Source organism: Protopterus annectens, chromosome 12.part0 (assembly GCF_019279795.1).
Source record: "Protopterus annectens isolate FY-2018-M chromosome 12.part0, PAN1.0, whole genome shotgun sequence".
Classification (NCBI taxonomy): Eukaryota; Metazoa; Chordata; order Ceratodontiformes; family Protopteridae; genus Protopterus; species Protopterus annectens.
The window spans coordinates 781,887,750-781,907,640 of record NC_056746.1 but is presented as its reverse complement, the minus strand read 5'-3'; the positions used below and the strand labels follow the sequence as shown (position 1 = coordinate 781,907,640).

The window sequence follows — 19,891 nt, the reverse complement described above, 5'->3', positions numbered from 1 at the left end:
AATAAAATTTCAAACAGAGGTAGAAAGAGAAACTTTAAAAGGACATTTGAAAACTCTATGTAAAGAAGTACTGGGCATCACAAAAGTTTATGTTAAAAGGTGGTTTATGAACTGGCGGATAGGATTGTAATAATGTATTAAAGTAGAAAGAGAAAAAATTATACATATATCAATACCGGATCGGTCGAGGCCTGGGTTAACAACGACCACCACCAGTACTGTTAGCCAACAGGGTGCTGGCAGAAATTGGGCTACTGTTGGCCGAAGGAGAAGAAGAGGGGGAAGGCATGCCCGAAGGCAGGAAGAGAGGAGGAAGGTTAGGAGTGTAGTAGTGAGGGTAGGAACTTTGAATGTTGGCAGTATGACTGGTATAGGGAGAGAGCTAGCTGATATGATGGAAAGAAGGAAGGTTGATATATTGTGCGTGCAAGAGACCAGATGGAAGGGAAGTAAGGCCAGGTGTATAGGAGGCAAGTTCAAATTTCTATCATGGTGTGAATGGCAGGAGAAATATGGTAGGGGTTATCCTAAGGGAACAGTATGAGTGTTTTGGAGGTGAAGAGAGTGTCTGATAGAGTGATGTTTATGAAGCTTAAAATTGATGGTGTAATGATGAATGTTGTTAGTGCATATACTCCACAAGTTGGATGTGCAATGGATGAGAAAGAAAAATTTTGGAGTGAGTTGGATGAAGTGGTGGTGAGTGTACCCAAGGGTGAGAGACTAGTGATTGGAGCAGACCTCAATGGGCATGCTGGTGAAGTGAACAGAGGGGATGAGGAAGTGATGGGTAGGTATGGTGTTAAGGAGAGGAATGCTGAAGGTCAGATGATTGTGGATTTTGCAAAAAGGATGGACATGGCTGTGGTGAATACGCATTTTAAGAAGAGGGAGGAGCATAGGGTGACATACAAGAGTGGAGAAAGGTGTACACAGGTGGATTATATCCTATGTAGATGGGCCAGGCTGAAGGAGATTGGAGACTGTAAAGTGGTGACAGGGGAAAGTGTAGTTAAGCAGCATAGATTGGTGGTCTGTAGGATGACGTTGGTCATCAAGAAGAGTAGGAGGAGTGTGAAAGCAGTGCCAAGGATTAAATGGTAGAAGTTAAAAAAGGGTGATTGTGAGGTGGAGTTCAGGGAAGAGTTAAGACAGGCACTGGGAGGCAGTGAAGAGTTACTGAATAGCTGGGAAACTACAGCAGAGCTAGTAAGGGAGACTGCTAGAAAGATGCTTGGTGTGACATCTGGACAGAGGAAGGAGGGCAAGGAGACCTGGTGGTGGAATGAGGAAGTACAGGAGAGTATACAGAGGAAGAGGCTGGCGAAGAAGAAGTGGGATTGTCAAAGAGATGAAGAAAGTAGACATGAGTATAAGGAGGTGAGACGCATGGCAAAGAGAGAGGTGGCGAAGGCTAAGGATAAGGCATATGGAGAGTTGTATGAGAGATTCAACACTAAAAAGGGAGAAAAGGACCTGTACTGATTGGCTAGGCAGAGGGACAGAGCTGGGAAAGATGTGCAGCAGGTAAGGGTGATAAAGGATAGTGAGGGAAACGTACTCACAAGTGAGGAGAGTGTGTTGAGTAGATGGAAAGAGTACTTTGAAGGGCTGATGAATGAAGAGAACGAGAGAGAAAGAAGGTTGGATGATGTAGGGATAGTGAATCAGGAAGTGAAACAGATTAGCAAGGAGGAAGTAAGGTCAGCTATGAAGAGGATGAAGAATGGAAAGGCTGTTGGTCCAGATGACATACCAGTGGAAGCATGGAGGTGCTTAGGTGAAATGGCAGTGAAATTTTTAACCAGATTGTTAATGAAATTTTGGAAAGTCAGAGGATGCCTGAGGAGTGGAGAAAAAGTGTTTTGGTACCTATCTTTAAGAATAAGGGTGATGTGCAGAGCTGCAATAACTACAGAAGGATAAAATTGATCAGTCACAGCTTGAAGTTATGGGAAAGAGTAGTGGAAGCTAGGTTAAGAAGGGAGGTGATGATTAGTGATCAGCAGTATGGTTTCATGCCGGGAAAGAGCACTACAGATGCAATATTTGCTCTGAGAGTGTTGTTGGAGAAATACAGAGAAGTTCAGAAGGAGTTGCATTCTGTCTTTGTGGACTTAGAGAAAGCATATGACAGGGGGCCTAGAGAGGAGTTGTGGTATTGTATGAGGAAGTCGGGAGTGGCAGAGAAGTATGTAAGAGTGGTACAGGATATGTACAAGGATAGTGCGACAATGGTGAGATCTGCATTTGGAGTGACAGATGCGTTTAAGGAGGAGGTGGGATTACATCAAGGATCAGCTCTGAGCCCTTTCTTATTTGCAGTAGTGATGGACAGGTTGACAGATGAGATCAGACATGGACTATGATGTTTGCAGATGAGATTGTGATATGTAGTGAGAGTTGGGACCAGGTTGAGGAGACCCTGGAGAGGTGGAGATATGCTTTAGAGAGGAGAGGAATGAAGGTCAGCAGGGCTAAAACAGAATATATGTGTGTAAATGAGAGGGAGGGTAGAGGAATGGTGAGGATGCAGGGAGTAGAGTTGGTAAAGGTGGATGAGTTTAAGTACTTGGGATCAACAGTTCAGAGTAATGGTGAGTGTAGAAGAGAGGTGAAGAAGAGAGTACAGGCAGGGTGGAATGGGTGGAAAAGAGTGTCAGGAGTGATTTGTGACAGACGGATACCAGTAAGAGTGAAAGGGAAGGTCTACAAGAAGGTAGTGAGACCAGCTATGTTATATGGGTTGGAGACGGTGGCATTGACAAAAAGGCAGGTGTCAGAGCTGGATGTGGCAGAGTTAAAGAAGTTAAGATTTGCACTGGGTGTGACTAGGATGGACAGGATTAGGAATCAGTATATCAGAGGATCAGCTCAGGTTGGACAATTTGGAGACAAAGCAAGAGAGGCGAGATTGCGTTGGTTTGGACATGTGCTGAGGAGGGATGCTGGGTATATTGGGAAAAGGATGCTAAGGATGGAGCTGCAGGTAAAAGGAAAAGAGGAAGGCCCAAGATAAGGTTTATGGATGTGGTAAAAGAGGACATGCAGGTGGTTGGTGTGAAAGAGCATGATGCAGAGGACAGGAAGAAATGGAAACAGAAGATCTGCTGTGGCGACCCCTAATGAGAACAGCCGAAAGAAGATAATGATGATCAAGCATGATAAATGTGGATGGGAATAGGGGTGTCATAAAGTACTGGGAACAACCCAGGGCATTTTTTGTGTTAAAGAAGGACATTTGATGAGTAACTGTGATAAAAGAAAATGTTATATTTGTGGGGAAATGGGACAAGGTGCAAAAAATGTGAATTAAAATGTTATAACAAAATTGGACATTTGTAGGTGGATTGTAAAAATGAAAATAAGAGTAAGGAAAAAGAAAATGAACAAAGAGAAGAAATTTTAGAAGTAGTAGAAATAGAAGAAAAATTAGATCAGAAAAAATAATGAAAACATAGAAGGCTCTGAAATAAGTGACAAAGAAGACATAAATTGGGAGATAGTAAAAAAAATGGTAAATGGGTAAAAAAACTGAAAAAGAAAATTTAAAGGGTCAAGTAGAAAAGAAAAAAGGAGATGAATGAAAAAGAATGTATACATCTAATGGCTGGGGGTTCATATAATATTTAAGGTATCTGACTCACAAACCTAAGGAGCAGTGTTTGATTCTCACCTTTGAGAGAGAAATTGGACAGCCTTAAGGCCTTGGCCCATTAAGACAGCATGCGTAGTAGTTAGCTATAAACATATGACACCATGAATCCAAGGAAAGGGAGAAATGAAAATTTCAGAGTGCTTTCTGTAAATATGAATAGTATCAAGAGTGTAGTAAGAAGAATATGGATTTTGGCGTAGTGTAATACATGTGATGTTGATGAAGTGATAGTAGAAGACACAACATTTTTAACAAATGAAAGATTACAAGCAGAGAAACTATGGCAAGGAAATATAAACTGGAATTTGGGGAGTGAGAGATGTTCTGGAATAGCCATATTTTGTAGAAATACAGTAAAGATATTAGATGTAACTTTAGCAAAAATGAGAAGATTAACCGTTGTAGATTTAACATGGAAAGAAAAAGTATATAGAATTATAACAGTATCTGCTAATAATTATTATAAAGAAAGGTTATTTTATCAGATTTTAGACTATGTAGTGATAAATATGAGTATTATAATAACAGGAGACTCTCATTGTGATTTAGGAGGCAAGCATAAAAAGAAGGAAATAATGTAAGAAAAATGTTAGAGGTTATAAGATGTGATAAGTTAAAAACCTTGGGAAAAAATCATGAACTTACAAAAGCTGTGTGTATAGAACTGAAATAGATTATTTTATAGTGTCAGAAGGTTTAGCTATAGGAGAAGGTGGTAGCTAAAACAAGATTTTCTCATTATCTTGCAGTATGACTAGAGATAAAGGAAAACAAGAAATATATAAAATAGGCAGAGGAATAAAAAGAATAAATGAGAAAGCATGGAATGAAGAAGGACATAAATTAGTACTACATTTATGGAAAGATAGTATCACTATGAGAATAATTTATAAAAATTGGTCTAAATGGTGGATTATATTTAAGGAAAATATAAAAAAGGTTTTTTTTACACTGGCAATATGCTGTGAGAAAAATCGAGAAAAAACATAAAGAACTTTTAACAATGCATTGGAAAATGATAAAAGTACATTGACAAAAAAACAAATTATATGAAAGAAATCAAGAAAATATACAAGAATCTTTATATAGCCAAAGATATTTTTACAAGGAAAAGAGAAGAATTATTGAGTTACTTACTTAAGCAGATTAGTAAATGAAGCTGGTAGTGTAATGAAAGGAATAACAAATGTATAAAAGGAGAAATAGAAATAACTCAGGACTCCCACTTCTCTCTCACCTCACCATCCTTTAAAATGTCTATGCCAATCATCCCCCACAAAGTACATTTATTAATTTGGGTCTTTTTATTACCTCCTCTAGCCACCATCTATCTCTTTACCTCTTATGAATATTCACTCCACTATACCCTTCCCTTCCCATCCAAACTCACCTCAACACCAACAATACCTTTCTCTCAAAACTTCCTAGACCTGATTTTCAAACCCAGCTACCTACTAGCCAAATATCATAGACTAGCACACATTAAGTTCACCTACCTAAAAACTAGAAAATTATTTGACTTCTATTGTAAGCCGCAACAGCCTAACCCTTTAACACTCCCCCACTCACTATTAGATGGGGACATTCACCCCAAACCTGGCCCTAACTATCCCCCTACCACTGCAAACAACAACCAAGACAAAACTATGACCCTATCACATACCAAACCTAACAACTCACTCTCAATGGCACATCTGAACATATGTAGTATTTGCAATAAAATTGCTCAAGTTCATGCCCTCCTACAGCCTCACCCATTTGATATCCTATGTTTATCAGAAACATGGCTAAAACCTACCATTAAAGACAATGAAATCACCCCACCTGGTTACAATATCATTAGACTTGACTGTACTCCCAAAAAGGGATGGGGGGTAGCAATCCTCTATAAAACTGAGCTACAAGTCAGCACTTTAAATCTTAACTTACCTATAGACACTAGTGCAGAAATAATTATCTCCAAACTTCAGGTAAACACATGTAAAGCCATAAACATCATATGTGTTTATCTTCCCCCAGGAAATAACAGTAATACACTAGAGTATATCCTTAACTGGCTTTCTGTTAATCTCCCACAAGAAACCATGGTCCTTGGGGACTTTAATATAGATTGGAATTCCTGTACTAATACTAACCCAACCACCCATATTAACCTTTATGGCTTCTCACAACTTATAAACTGCCCTATCAGAACCAATAGACTCAATAACAAAGAAAGTACCTTGGATAGAGTATTAACTCTTCAGCAAACCTACACAACAGGAACCCGGGAACCCTTCCAGATGACCTAAGCGACCATTCACTAACATATATTATCAGACATAAAACCAACATAATATTCCCTAACACTTTCGGAACAATACGCTCTAAATTGCAATTTAACCCAGAACTTTTCCAAACAGAACTGAAACAATGTAATTGGACACCATTAAAAACTCTCCCTCTAAATGAAGCAGTGGAATACTTTAATTCCACATTCTTAGCCACCCTGGATCACCATGCTCCAACTCGCTCTATTAGAATCAAAGCTAAACCAGCCCCTTGGCTCATTAACAATACTAAACAAAAAATCCTACTTAGAAATAAATCCTGGGCAAAATGGCATACTACTAAGAATCTGATAGACCGCCAAACCTTTAGAGAACATAGAAACAGTACAAAAAAAGCCATCCTGCTAGATAAAAAGAATTATTATCTCCAATTACAACAAACCTCTCTCAAGGAACCTAAAAAATTTTGGACTAGTATTAACAATCTTCTTTACCCAGGCCAATTGATCACACCCAACCCACTAGGCTCAAACCCTGAGAATCCCACACAAACAGCAAATGCCTTTAACACTTTCTTCACAGATACCATCCAAACTCTAGCTAGCCACTTATCACCTGATATATCTAACCTGCCCACTTCTTCTAGAACTCCACCCCCTCTATTTCACCTACAACCAGTGTCTACTTCCTACATTTCCTCCCTTCTCCAAATGTTAAAACCTACCACCCCCTCAGCTGACAAACTCCCAGCAGAATTCTTGCAAAAAGGAGCTAAAGCCATTGCCTACCCTATTTCCATTCTGATAAATAGAACAATAAGCGAAGGAACTGTCCCATCAATCTGGAAAATTTCGCATATCATCCCACTACATAAAGGGGGGGAACTCCAATGACTTTTCCAACTTTCGTCCCATAGCTTTACTATACCCTATTGCAAAAGTTATGGAAAAATGCATCCATAAACAACTACTCAACCACCTTCTCCAGAACAACCTACTTGCTAACTGTCAACATGGCTTCAGACCTTTCCATAATACCACCACTGCCCTGCTATCATTCACAAACTGCATCAACAACAATCGCAGCAATAATTGTCTTTCATCTGCAGTCTTCATTGACTTATCCAAAGCTTTTGACATGGTTAACCACCAACTACTCCTTCATACACTAAATTCTCTTTCACTTGATCCTCTATCTTTGAACTGGTTTACATCTTACCTTGATAATCGTCAGCAGGCTGTGCTCTGGCAAAATAAACTATCTAATCACCTTCCTATCTCCCTTGGTGTCCCACAAGGCTCCATATTAGGCCCAGTCTTATTTTCCATCTTCATTAATGACCTGCAAACAGCTATTCCATACTCCACCTGCATTCAATGCCATAATCTGATCAGCCACTTCTCAAACTGAACTTCAGTCTCTTACTCAAAAAGCAGTCAACACTGTAGAACAATGGTTCTCTCACCGCTGCCTCCTTCTAAATCCCAAAAAAACTAAATTGCTACTCTTCACACCAACCCGAAAGTCCACCTTTTTACATTTCAACGGTACTCTTATCTCTCCTGACCCTACCACTAAACTGTTAGGAATAACAATAGACAACAATCTAAACTTTGATACTCACATAAACACTACAATAAAGTTAGGTAACAAAAAACTGGGATCCCTTTACAGAATTAAACCCTATCTTACACCAGGAACTAGGTCCGCTATAGCCAGAACTCACCTAATATCCACTCTGCTTTACACCTCTCTCATTTACACCAATCTCTCTAAAAACAACCTCAAGAAACTAACAACTTCCTATAATAATATGCTAGATTTACTACAGGATCTCCTTTCAGAACCCTTCACTGTCTAAATCTTAAACAATTAAACGGGCTTGAATTTCTTAACCAGCTTCAATTTCACCAGCTTACAATAGCCCATAAGACCATGTATCAACCTAGCAATACTCCAATACTCTCTAGCCTCATTACACCTTATAATAATCTCAAAAATCTATGCTCCTCAAACAAACTGCTGATTAATACTACTAAACCCAACAACTCAGCAGGTGACTCCATGTTCTCTAACTCTGTAGGAAAACTATGGAATAAACTCCCCTCTGAAATCACATCTCAGACTTCTCCCTCACTTTTTAAAAGGAATCTAAAACCATACCTCAATAATCACTGGCTATACACCTGTACTAACCCTGACTAAATCTTCTCGTATTCACTTATCTCACCCCATCCTATAGTAACTACCTTTTATGTATCAATAAACTGTATTATTGCATATAACATATATGTATATATATGTATACTGTATCTCTGTACCTTACAAAATGACCATGGTAATTCTAATTTGTACTATTTGTATATAAAAAAAAAAAAACATTTTTTGAATAATTCTGTTCTTTCAATATCTGTATAACTTCTATTTTTAACTTTGTATAAACTCTGTACGATTTTTTGGAGCTTTTCTCCCCCGGCCTCTACTGAAAATGGACATGTCTCCAGCTAGACTAGCCCGGTCAACAAATGTAAAATGAAATAAAATAAATGAATAGTAAATGTTTAAAGAAAAAAGAAGGTAATGAAAGTACATAGGAAGTCAAATAGTTAAACAGAAAATGAGAATAAGGGGTTTAAAAAAGAGATTTCTTTATATGAGCTAAATAAAGTACCAGGACAAGTAAATACAGATTCAGCTGTAGGACCAGCTGGAATAATGTATGAAATTTGCAAAAAATTTAAGGGATTGGCTAAAAATATATTTTTAAAGATTTTGAAAGGTTAAATAAAGGTTCTATCTATAAAGAATTATGTAGTGGAATGCTTAAATTCATATGGAGGAAGGAAGATAGAAAACATTAAAAACTTGAGACCAGTAGTACTAAATAATAATCATTATAAGACCTTTATGAAAATAATACAAAAGAGATATGAAACTAAAATGGAAAATATTATAGAAGATAGTATATCTATTGTGAAGGGGAAGGGTTATCAAAAATTATTAATGATAGTTAGAAGAAATTGTGGATGATATTATGAATAGAAAATAAAGAAGTAAAAATCATGATAGGAGACCTTAATAAGGCATTTGATACAATTGGACATGAAATAATATGAGTAGTAATGAAAAAATATAAGTGAGAAAGTTAGAAAATTATATATGTCAGCTTATAGTAATAATAAAGTAAAAATCCTTGTAAATAGCTGGTTAAGCCGAGGTGCATATGAACTGTAATTTAAGACAGGAATGTCCAATGCATTGTATACTCTTTACATTAGTTATTAATGTGATAGTATGTGAAATAAATTACAAAATGAAGGAGGCAGGGTATATGACACCTGAATGATTAATTATTCCAGTCCTGTTAACGTATGTAGATGACATAATCACAAAAAAAAAAATTTGGATAAAAAAGTAATAATTTGCGCAAATGAATGTCTAGAGGTGATAAGGGTGGCTTTTAAGAGAAAGTAAAGGTTTATGTGATGTTGTAAAGATAGGGGTATATATTTTGCAATAAATGAAATTTCTCTGTTGGGCATAAAATGTGGGAATAAAGATTTAAGTAGAATTCAATCGGAAAATACAATAGAAGGAATAAACTGAACCTGTCTTTTCTGGAGAGCATATAAATTATCATTCAGAAAAAGGCTTATTTGATAAATTCAGTATTGGTGTGAAAAATAGCACACTTAGCAAGTGTCTTTATGTTCCCAACAGTATTTGAAAGGGAATTATTGCAGATAATATTTTTCATTTATATGGGCTTCTAGATTCAACCCAGTACAAAGAGGAGTTTTGTATGTAAATAAGGAGGAAGGAGGTGTAGGGTTATGTAACCCAGTGGTATATGCTGCTTCATTAAATTTATAGAAAGTATTAACATGGATAAATGAAAATGTTGAGAGATTAGTAGTAAACTTGTATAAATATAAGTACACACCTCCTAGTAACTATATATTCTAACTCCAAGATCAAACTACAGTGGGGAAAAGAACAAATACCTTTTACTTGCCTTTTTTTAATTGTTGGGCAAATGAACTGTCAGGCAATTCGGCTGCCTGAAATTTCTGTCGGGCAAATGAACTTTAGGTCAAATGAAGATGATTCATATATATATATATTATATATATATATATATATATATATATATATATATATATATATATATAGATAGATAGATATGGATATATATGAGTCTATTGTATGTGACCAAACCGCCCTATTGTCAAATGTAAAATACCAACAAAATAAGTTTGCTCATACACAATAGAGGGGAAAAAAAAGAAAACAATAATATCGAGAGAGTAAAACTATTTCCTTTCTTGATATTAAAACTATCCCCCCACTAACCTCAAATTTGTCTGAATAGTGGCAGCATTATGGGAAGGTTTTAATAACATTAAGGTATAGGGTTAGTGTTATTGAGAAGAGGAAGCAATAGAGTTAGGGTTTTTACCCATTACTAAAGAGGCTCCGTCTCCTACACCACCATAGTAATAGGTGCTAACCCTAACACTGCCCCTTCCTTCAACCCTAACCCTACACCTTAACGTCATTAAAGCCTTCCTGTAACACTGCCACTACACAAGTTATACTCAGACAAGGAAACATTCACAAACACACACAGCACTACAGCTTTCCCCTAACCTAACTCTTACCCTTATCCTAAAATACAGAAACCCGCACACAAAGACAAGACACCCATCCTTCACTTCTTCCTGACCCTAGCCCTAACTCACATACATACACATACACACACACACACACACACACACACACACACACATGCTGTCACCCTCCAACCCCACTTACCTGTACCAACATTCCATACCATCGACATAGCCAGCATTTAGCCATCCATACTTTCAACATTAAATCACACCCCTGTTTTTTTTGAACAAACATATGTTCAGTCAAATGCAGGGGGACCATGTGTGTATATATATATATATATATATGTGTGTGTGTGTATATATATATATATATATATATATATATATATATATGTGTGTGTGTGTGTGTGTGTATATATATATATATATATATATATATATATATATATATATACACATACATGTATACATAGATATATATATATATATATATATATATATATATATATATATATATACATATATGTGTGTATTACTGCATGCAGAAGCTTTTTGACTCCTTAATTAAAAAAAATGACTTTGATGCTGCATCTGCTAAAGTGAACCTGGTTCTCCTGTACAGTGTATTTTCTAGAGAGCTTTAGAACCATTTTTTAGGCCCAGTAAAAACTTTGACTGTCAAGTTTAGTAGTTGCCTGTATCAATATAGGCTGAAAAAGATCCAGCAACATTAAGTTCTCATCCTGTAGGGGACAGTGAACACCTGTGGCCCTTGTAAGTGGAAAAGACTGGCACAGTCAGTCTAGGAAAACCTCAGACTAACATTGATATTAATGAGATCTTACATGGAAAGGTTTCTAAACCTTTTTCATTAGCTTAGAAGACATGTAGGAAGGCATCCTGTAAGTAGTGATGCAGCTTTAATATATATATTTAAGCTTTGTTTTTCACTAGATGTTAGTTGTTTCTGTTAATATTGTTGTTCTACAAACCTATAATTGTGTATTTGTTTGTCTCACTGTGTTAGTTGTAAATGACAGTTTATTGCCACAGTAGTCAGTCTCAGTTCAACAGTTTATAAAAGTATATGCTTTTCTACATCTCAGTATGAGTGAGTGTTATTTGTAACAAATGTTGAACTGAATTTAGAGACATCTGTAAATTCCTTTATCACCTTATAAGAAATGTGCCTGGAGTTCATCAGTGTACTGTGACTTTTTTAAACTGAGTGATGTTTCATAGAATAGAGATACATAAGCACATAGACAAAATCTTATTGCACCTAAATGTGCAATGATATTTAGTTTAAATTTATACCTAGCCGCATCATCCTCATTTTGTGAAAAACACAGTTTGTTGACTGAATCATATGTACTATTCATGTTTTAAGTTCTTATAAGCTGAACTACAGGAAATATAGGGATGATGGAAATTATTGTGGTGACCTGGGTTTGGTTATGTAGTTATATGTCAGGGTTGCTCTTCATTTTATATCAGGAAAACAGTGTCTCTTTAAGAAAAAGAACATATGAACACTGTTATGGCATGACTACCCAAAATGACAACAGTACTTTATATAGGCATACCCAAGTATGTCATAGGGCCAAAGATTTTGGTTTTAAATTTGCAGTGTTAAAGGGGTTTATATTATGTTATCGAACTTTTAAAAGTTCGAATGCCATATGGTAGACACCATATGATTGAACTTTTAAAAGTTTGAACGTTTCAACGGAGATCTCCGTACAGTGCGGAATGGGAAGATTTCCCTTTCCTGCACTGTAGTGTGATCTCGGAGTTGGTATATTTAAAGAGTGGGGGTGTGGTGGGCATAGCTCCCCCACGTGGGGGTGCAGGGGTGCTTGCCCCTCGGCTTAAAACAGTCAGGTAGGTGTTTCTGTTGTTTATTTTATTTTTTTTTTTTAGCTCTTCGAACTTTTAAAAGTTTGATCTACAGAGGAAGAAAGCGCTTAACCTGGTTCATTTGATTTTATACAATGGTGTTCTATGAATAAAAGATTTTACAAAATCCTACAAGTGCACTTTCCTGCTGTGTGGAGCTTATGGTGTGTTTCCTGGCTTATGACATCTGTTTTTCGTTTTCCTGGTACCTGTTTGATGTCCTTCACGAACAATCTTTCTTGATTATTCAACTACGCTACTCTGTTCGATTCATGGATTCTCTACTGTGCAATTTTTTGGATAATGGATGAAACATTGTACAGTACAATCTGACAAGTTTAAGAACTGCTGTGTAGAGATTATGGAAGAATGAATTCTTATCACATGACTAACCACTTTTTCATACTGTTGTCATTTCACTTTTTAGGCATCTCTGCACTTCTACATTTATTTCAAAGTATTTGCTGGTATTGTACTGTTGTAAGTACTGCACTTTGGGCTCCTTTTCAGTGATTTTACAGTTAGAGATGTTAGGTCTGCATTCCAGTGAATAGAGAGTAGCCTGTTCTCATTTGAGCTCAGGAATCACAAAGGAAGCCTTACAGTGTGTCGTAATTGGTCACTGGGCTGTTTTAGTTGTTTGGAGATTTTTTGTGCCTTTATAAAGCTTCTTTGTCTGTGCAAGCCTTGGCTCATTTACACAGCTCTTACCAATGCTTGGCAACTATACAGTTGAGATTAGAGTGTACTGGCTACACTCTGTCTCCATCCATGCTAGATGTATACTAAAGATTGCTGAGTTGCACTTTTTCGTTTTATTTCAAAGGCTGACAGTATATTTTCTGCATCATTCACTGAGTCTCCCACTTTTTATTACTTTAAAGCACCGTTGTCATTTCATTGTATTAATTGCTGGGTTTCTGTACTTTTGCATTTTTCCAAGTATTTGCTGGTGTTTTACTGTTGTAATTGCTAGGTTTATGCACTTTGGACTCATTTTTAACGATTTTACAGTGGAAAAGTTGTCTACACTCTAGTGGGAAAAGAGAATAGCTTGAGAATCACTGAGGAAACCTTAGAGTATGTTGTGATTGGCTAGAGGACTATTTTGCTTGTTTGTTGATTTTCCTGCACCTTTATAAAGTCATTACATTTGCACAGTGCAGTGGAGGTTAGCAGTGCCCTATATAGATGCAATCACTTAGAATTCAACTTTCTCTATAAAAACAACCTCAGATACTTGCTGTTTTTTACATAGAGGTGCATTGCTCTTTCAGATTAACCTAAGATTATAGTTCTTAGCAAGTAACACCCGAGCAAACCTGCTGTAAACTCCTATTTTAACCTGTTTCTGTGATTTACTTACACAAAGGAGCATGGCCACAACAGTCTTGTTTTAAACATTGTAGTTTCAATTGAATAGGACTTAAGTAAACCTGTTCTTGACCCTCAGGGTACAACTGCCAATGTAATCAATGGTGTAAACATCTGAAACCATGGATAAGCACATCCTAAGTATATGTCTCCTGTTTACTTAATATGTCCTTACAAACATATCCCCCAGTTGCACCATCCCTTTTGTTCTTCCCTCCATAGTCTGTTCACTTTACTGTGACTTTCCCCTGAAAATCTGTCTTATAGCCCCTGATAACTCCTCTACACATGGGGCCATTCCAAAAACAGTTGCTGACTGTATATCAGTTGTATTCATAATCACAAATGGCATAGCTTGCCTTGTACCTGAGGATGCTGAGTACAACTCCTTTTTTTTCTCCTTTAGGAAGATATGTCTAGGCATCCATACTCATCTGAAGCAACTGTAATGGGAAGTTTGGAACTAAACCCATATGGTGAAACTCACAAACTCTGTACAAGAAAAGAAAGAGCTCCTTCCCGTCTGCAGAATGTCTCCAATTCATCATTTATCGGATTTAAAACCTGGAAGCAAGTTAGTTATGGTGACTGAGAAGTTAGGGTTGCTGCCCGTTCAAATGACAACCATAAGAGAATTTATCTATGTTAGGAATTTTAGAGGCAACTGTACTGACTTGATCTAAAATAGTACCACCTTTGTGACCCCAAGGATATTGCCACCATTGTTATTGACAAATTGTCTTTCGGCTTTACCTCGTACTAACCTTCCCTCTCCCCCTTCACATTTTGTCTCATACCTCCACTTCTTAAATCACTCTGTATGAACTCCCTTCAGCACTTTCCAAAATTAAAAATAACCAGTTCTGTCAGTCCTGACAGCATTACTGAATGTCTGCTAGGAAGCAGTAAGTCTTATCTAGGAAAATCCCATAATCTGCTCTTCAGGCTATGTCTTTTCACAGGTTACACATCCGTGTGATGTGAAGAATAGCTGTTTTTATGGCTTTACATAAGTGTGTTCCCTTTACTGATCCAATTAGCGTCACTAGTATTATTTGCAATGCTGTGGAATATATTATTCATGAACTAATAAATAATAATATAGGAAACTTTACATCCATAGATACATACCAGTTTTGTTTCATAAAAGGCAGAGCATCCCTAATGAATCTATTGGAGTTCTGTGAAAAGATTCATACAAGCTAAACTGCCTACCTAAACCTTGTGAGGGCCTTTGACAGTATCCCTATGCTAAGGTTATTGACAAACTCTCCTAACACAACATTATCTTATATGTAGTTGACTGGATAGGTAATTGTTGTCTGATAGAACCCATGCTGTTAAGGTCAGGGATATTTTTTCTAGACAGAAAGTGTTGCAAACAGTAACCCATTGAGCTTTGCACTAGACCCACTTCTCTTTGACATGTATACTTCTCTGACGTGAAAGTGCAGTGTCAAGACACTATAGCTAACCAAGTTTACTGAAGATTGTAAAGTGGTGGTGGTTATCGAATCTTAGTCTGATATTTAAATTCTTTAGCAAGGGCTGGACCAAGCAAGTGCTTGATGTGTTAATCATGGATTTACCGTTAATGCCAAAAAATACAGTATAATTTGTTTTGAAATATCTAGCGTCACCACCGCATTCCATAAAGATAACTTTCCACTTAAATCAGTCCTAGTAATCAGGAGCTTGGGTATGTATGTTAAGACACATGCATACATACATTAACAGAAAAGAAAGAAAACAAACCTTAATAATGTTTCTTTTTTCATGCACTATGCATTGGATAAATGTTTTCTTTCTTTATAACAACTGCCATGCTCTCCAACATTACATATATTGCACAATTCTTGCATTCTCTTAAACCTCACTCCTGAACATTTTTTCTGCATGTATTGTTCCCAAATCTTCCATTTATTTCGAGATATTTTGCTCCTTCCCTTTTCTGGAAATCTCATTTCTAGTTCTTTTATCTCTTTAACAATATTTAGTACTTTAGCTACAGATGGTGCTGATTTTGATTTCCATTTTCTAGTAATTGCTTTTTTAGCAAGCAGTAGCATTAAACTTAATAAGGCCTTACCATGTGTAGGCAGTGTAGATCTTGTGTCCCATCTGAAAAAAATAATTTCCGCAGTTATATCAATTTGCTCCTGCAGTATTTCTGAAAGAGTACTCTATAGTGTAGTTTTAATGTCTATCAAATCATCACACTCCCAAAAAACATATTACCGATTAGGGCATTGGGTACCAATGCTGCCTTTGACTGCTAAGCCTTAAGCTGGACCTAAACCTTTGAACTCATAAAGACAAAATTTAAGGAAATTGCAGCCTGTAATCTAGATAAGACCTAGATTGCACTTTATGTCTCAGGGAAGGAAAAAACACAGATAAGGAGAAACAATTAAAAAGCCCCTAAATGTCAGCATCTAGACCGTGTGCCAAAGAGGAAGCAGGGATAAGGGGTCTATGTCATATAATCGAATTTCCAAAATTTCGAACACCATATGTTCGAATTTGGAAGTTCGAAATATGACAACAACGAAACCTCAGAACAGCGAATTTTTTCCCATGGAAAAAAATTGCTGTTCTGAAAAACACACACACACAACACAAGCACACCAAAAACCTAATAAACCTACACTACACCTCTACATACACAACTATCTGTGCACTAACCTTAACCCAAGCCCTAACCTTAAGGTCTGTCACTATCGCAGACTTACCTTACCTGCACCCTAACCCTAAAGTCAGTCACTATCGCACACTTACCTTACTCGCGCCCTAACCCTAAAGTCCGTCACTATCGTACACTTACCTTACCCTAACCCCAACATCCGTCACACTGACACACTTACCTTAACCCGATCCATAACTTTCACACCACAGTACAGAAAATGTCGAAGCCGCAGAAACAGCCAACCGAATTCTTTCCCTGGGAAAGAATTTGAATTTCCACGGCTTCGACATTTCTAATTTTTGAACTTCCCCATTCGATCTTCCAATACTCTACATTTAGAATGGTCGATTAAATAACAGGAACCCGGGATAAGCACAAACATTTTAAAAAAGTCCTTTGTTGACAATATTACAGCACACAGAACCTGCTGCCTTGCTCAGCATGCCCTCCCCCATTGTGGAGGGGGGGAGTGACTGAGAATATAAGATTAGTGGAGTGGAAGAAAAAAAGGAGAAGTAAAAAATAAAACAAGAATTTGTTAAAATGTATGATTAGTCATGATTCCTTTGTTCAAAAGAAGTGAACTCAATTAACATTTTTTTTGTTTTGCATGCTCATTTAAGCAGAACTTTGTGTTTTCATAACATTTTTGCAGTTTCATATTGAATGTAGAGATCCTTTTGATTCTTTTAATGGAAGCCATGTGTCTTTTTTTTCTAGAAAATGTGATTGATTCCCTTCTCTTTTTATCTGCTTTTTTTTAGCCAATAAGACATCTCCTACATCAGGTGATGGCAGTCGTACTGGAGGCGGTGTGATTCATGTGTATAGTGATGACAACAGTGACAAAACAGTAGGCAACTTCATTCCTTACTGCTCGATGTCTCAAGCCCAGCTTTGTTTCCATGGACACCGGGATGCAGTCAAGTTCTTTGTGTCTGTGCCAGGTAAGTAGGTAAATGAACTTAAGGCCATTTGTGTACAGGTGTTTCACACACTCCTGGTGAGCTGTTAAGTCTATTTTAACAGAAAGCATGATGTATCCCATTATTAGTGGCTGAACATTTAAAAATCAACAGACTAAATACAACAGTATGCTATGAAAGTGATGACTTGATCATACAGAAATAGAAATATATCATACAATAGCAAATGGGAATTACTTGGCCTGATCTGTTCTGTTTCCAAATGCTGCCTTCACACAGTAAGTTTTTTTTTTATTTTCTCCTGTTCATCAAACCAACTCAATATATGGACAAGGGCATCATGTGACTGCAGCTGGGTTAAATACCAACCAATCCAAATTAGCTGTCTTATTCTACTTTTGATGGCAGCAGAATTAGTACTCCTTTTATGTCTGTAGGAAGTGAGTTCCAAGTCTCACTGACTTCGTCAACTATGATGTGCATCTCTTTTTTCACTTAAAGTTTTTATTAGCATTAACTCAGCAATTTAATTGGCCCTAGTAAAACCAATGTACTCAGAAAAGCATCTGTTGCAGCTTCATAAACATTTATCATATTGATCCCTATTTTCAATATCTTAAGGAAACCACTACCAACTTGCCATGTTTCTGCTGCTGATTATTTTAGTCCATTCATTGATCTACACGGTCATGTACACTAAGTATAGGCATTAATGAATCTGGTCTTATGTCTTAAATCAGTTTCTTACTGTTATGTACCAAATGTATGTCAGAGAAATGTATGCAGAACAAATTCACTTTTAAAAGAATCTTTTACTGTGCTAGATACTAGACTGTGAACCACACGCGCGTCCACATACACATACACACACACACACACACACACACACGCACACGCACACACACGCACACACACACACACACACACACACACACACACACACACACACACACACACACACACACGAAAATAGCTACACAGTAAATTGACAATGTAAAACAGTAAACCACACAAGTTGCTAATAAGCATCCAGTTCAAATGCCAATAAACATGGTCCAGTAAAAACAGTCAAGGAATATAATCAACAAACAGTATTATGTTAGCTGAATGTGATAGGTCAGCAAAAAGTGTATTTCCTTCCCATTCCTGTTCTACTTTTTTTCTGTGTACTCCACAACATGATAAGATTTTAATTTTCATAAATTTCATTATCCTAGTTCTGAATTTAATCTCCAATAACACGAATAACAAGGTAGTGTGTGTATTAACTGTAGTAAAGCTAGAGAAAGTTGATACAGCATGCATAGCATGCATTCTCTCCTGAGGTCCTCAATACTTTACTCTGTAACTGTGACTGGACCTCCCCTAAAAACCCTCCCACTTCACCAGGCTGTAGCATATTTCAACAAAACATTTCTACAACACCTAGACACTGTCGCTCCATTGCGCAAAATCAAGGTTAGAACCTCTGCAAACCCCTGGCTCAGTAAAGAAACCAAACAAATCCTCAAGTCCAGTGACACTGCCTGGCTTTACTATCAAAAAAACAAAGAAACACAAAGCCTAACTAAGTACCAAGAACTGCCCAACCATGCAAAAAAATGCATTAGGCTGGACAAAAAATCCCACTACACAACATTACAAACTAAATACCAACACAACCCGCAAAAATTTGGGAAAAATGTAAACCAGCTACTAAAATCCACCCAAAAGGCTACCCCCAAACCAACCACCCCTGACACTAAAGTTCCCATCGAAACACAATTCAACTCCCATTTTGTGAACTAAATTCTATCCTTAGTATCACAGGACAGTTCCTTCCTCAAGCAATCCCCCCCAAGCACAAATAACACTAATACAAGCTTTACCATCAAAACAGTTTCCATCCCTTCAATCAAAAGCATGCTCTCCAAACTAAAATCCTCATCAACAGCAGCTGACCTACTCCCCAGCTATTTCATGAAACTCACAGCAGATGCTATTGCTATCCCAGTCTCCACTGGCATAAACAGATCAATTGTTGAAAACTATGTGCCCAAACTCTGGAAAATATCCTATGCTACACCCATACATAAAGGCAGGACCTCCACTGAACTTAATAACTACAGACCCACTGCTTTACTCTCTCCCCTGGCCAAAATCCTAGAAAAATGCATACATACCCAGATGCTAAACCATCTCCTAGACAGCAACATCCTTTCACGTACTCAGCATGGTTTCAGACCTGCCCATCATAGATAAACTTACTAAGCTGGGCATAAATCCCTACGTCACTCGATGGGTTGCCAACTGGCTTACTGACAGAAACCAGACTGTAAAAGTAGCCAACTCCAAATCCAGCTCCAGACAAGTGACAAGTGGAGTACCTCAGGGTTCAGTCCTGGGACCACTCTTGTTTGGCATCTACTTCTCTGAAGTACAGGCCAACACTAAGTGACTCTGGCTAACAAAGTTTGCAGATA

At 37.3% G+C, this 19,891-nt stretch overlaps 1 protein-coding gene across 2 annotated transcripts in view; it reads left to right on the top strand.

Moving 5' to 3' along the window:
- Window positions 1-19,891, top strand: part of LOC122816798 (C-Jun-amino-terminal kinase-interacting protein 3-like) — an 855,263-nt gene that overhangs the window by 716,643 nt on the left and 118,729 nt on the right. For both annotated transcript variants that reach the window (XM_044089825.1, XM_044089824.1), the window contains one exon: window positions 17,268-17,450. In XM_044089825.1, coding sequence (XP_043945760.1) covers window positions 17,268-17,450 — 183 coding nt within the window. The remainder of the gene's footprint in view (window positions 1-17,267; window positions 17,451-19,891) is intronic.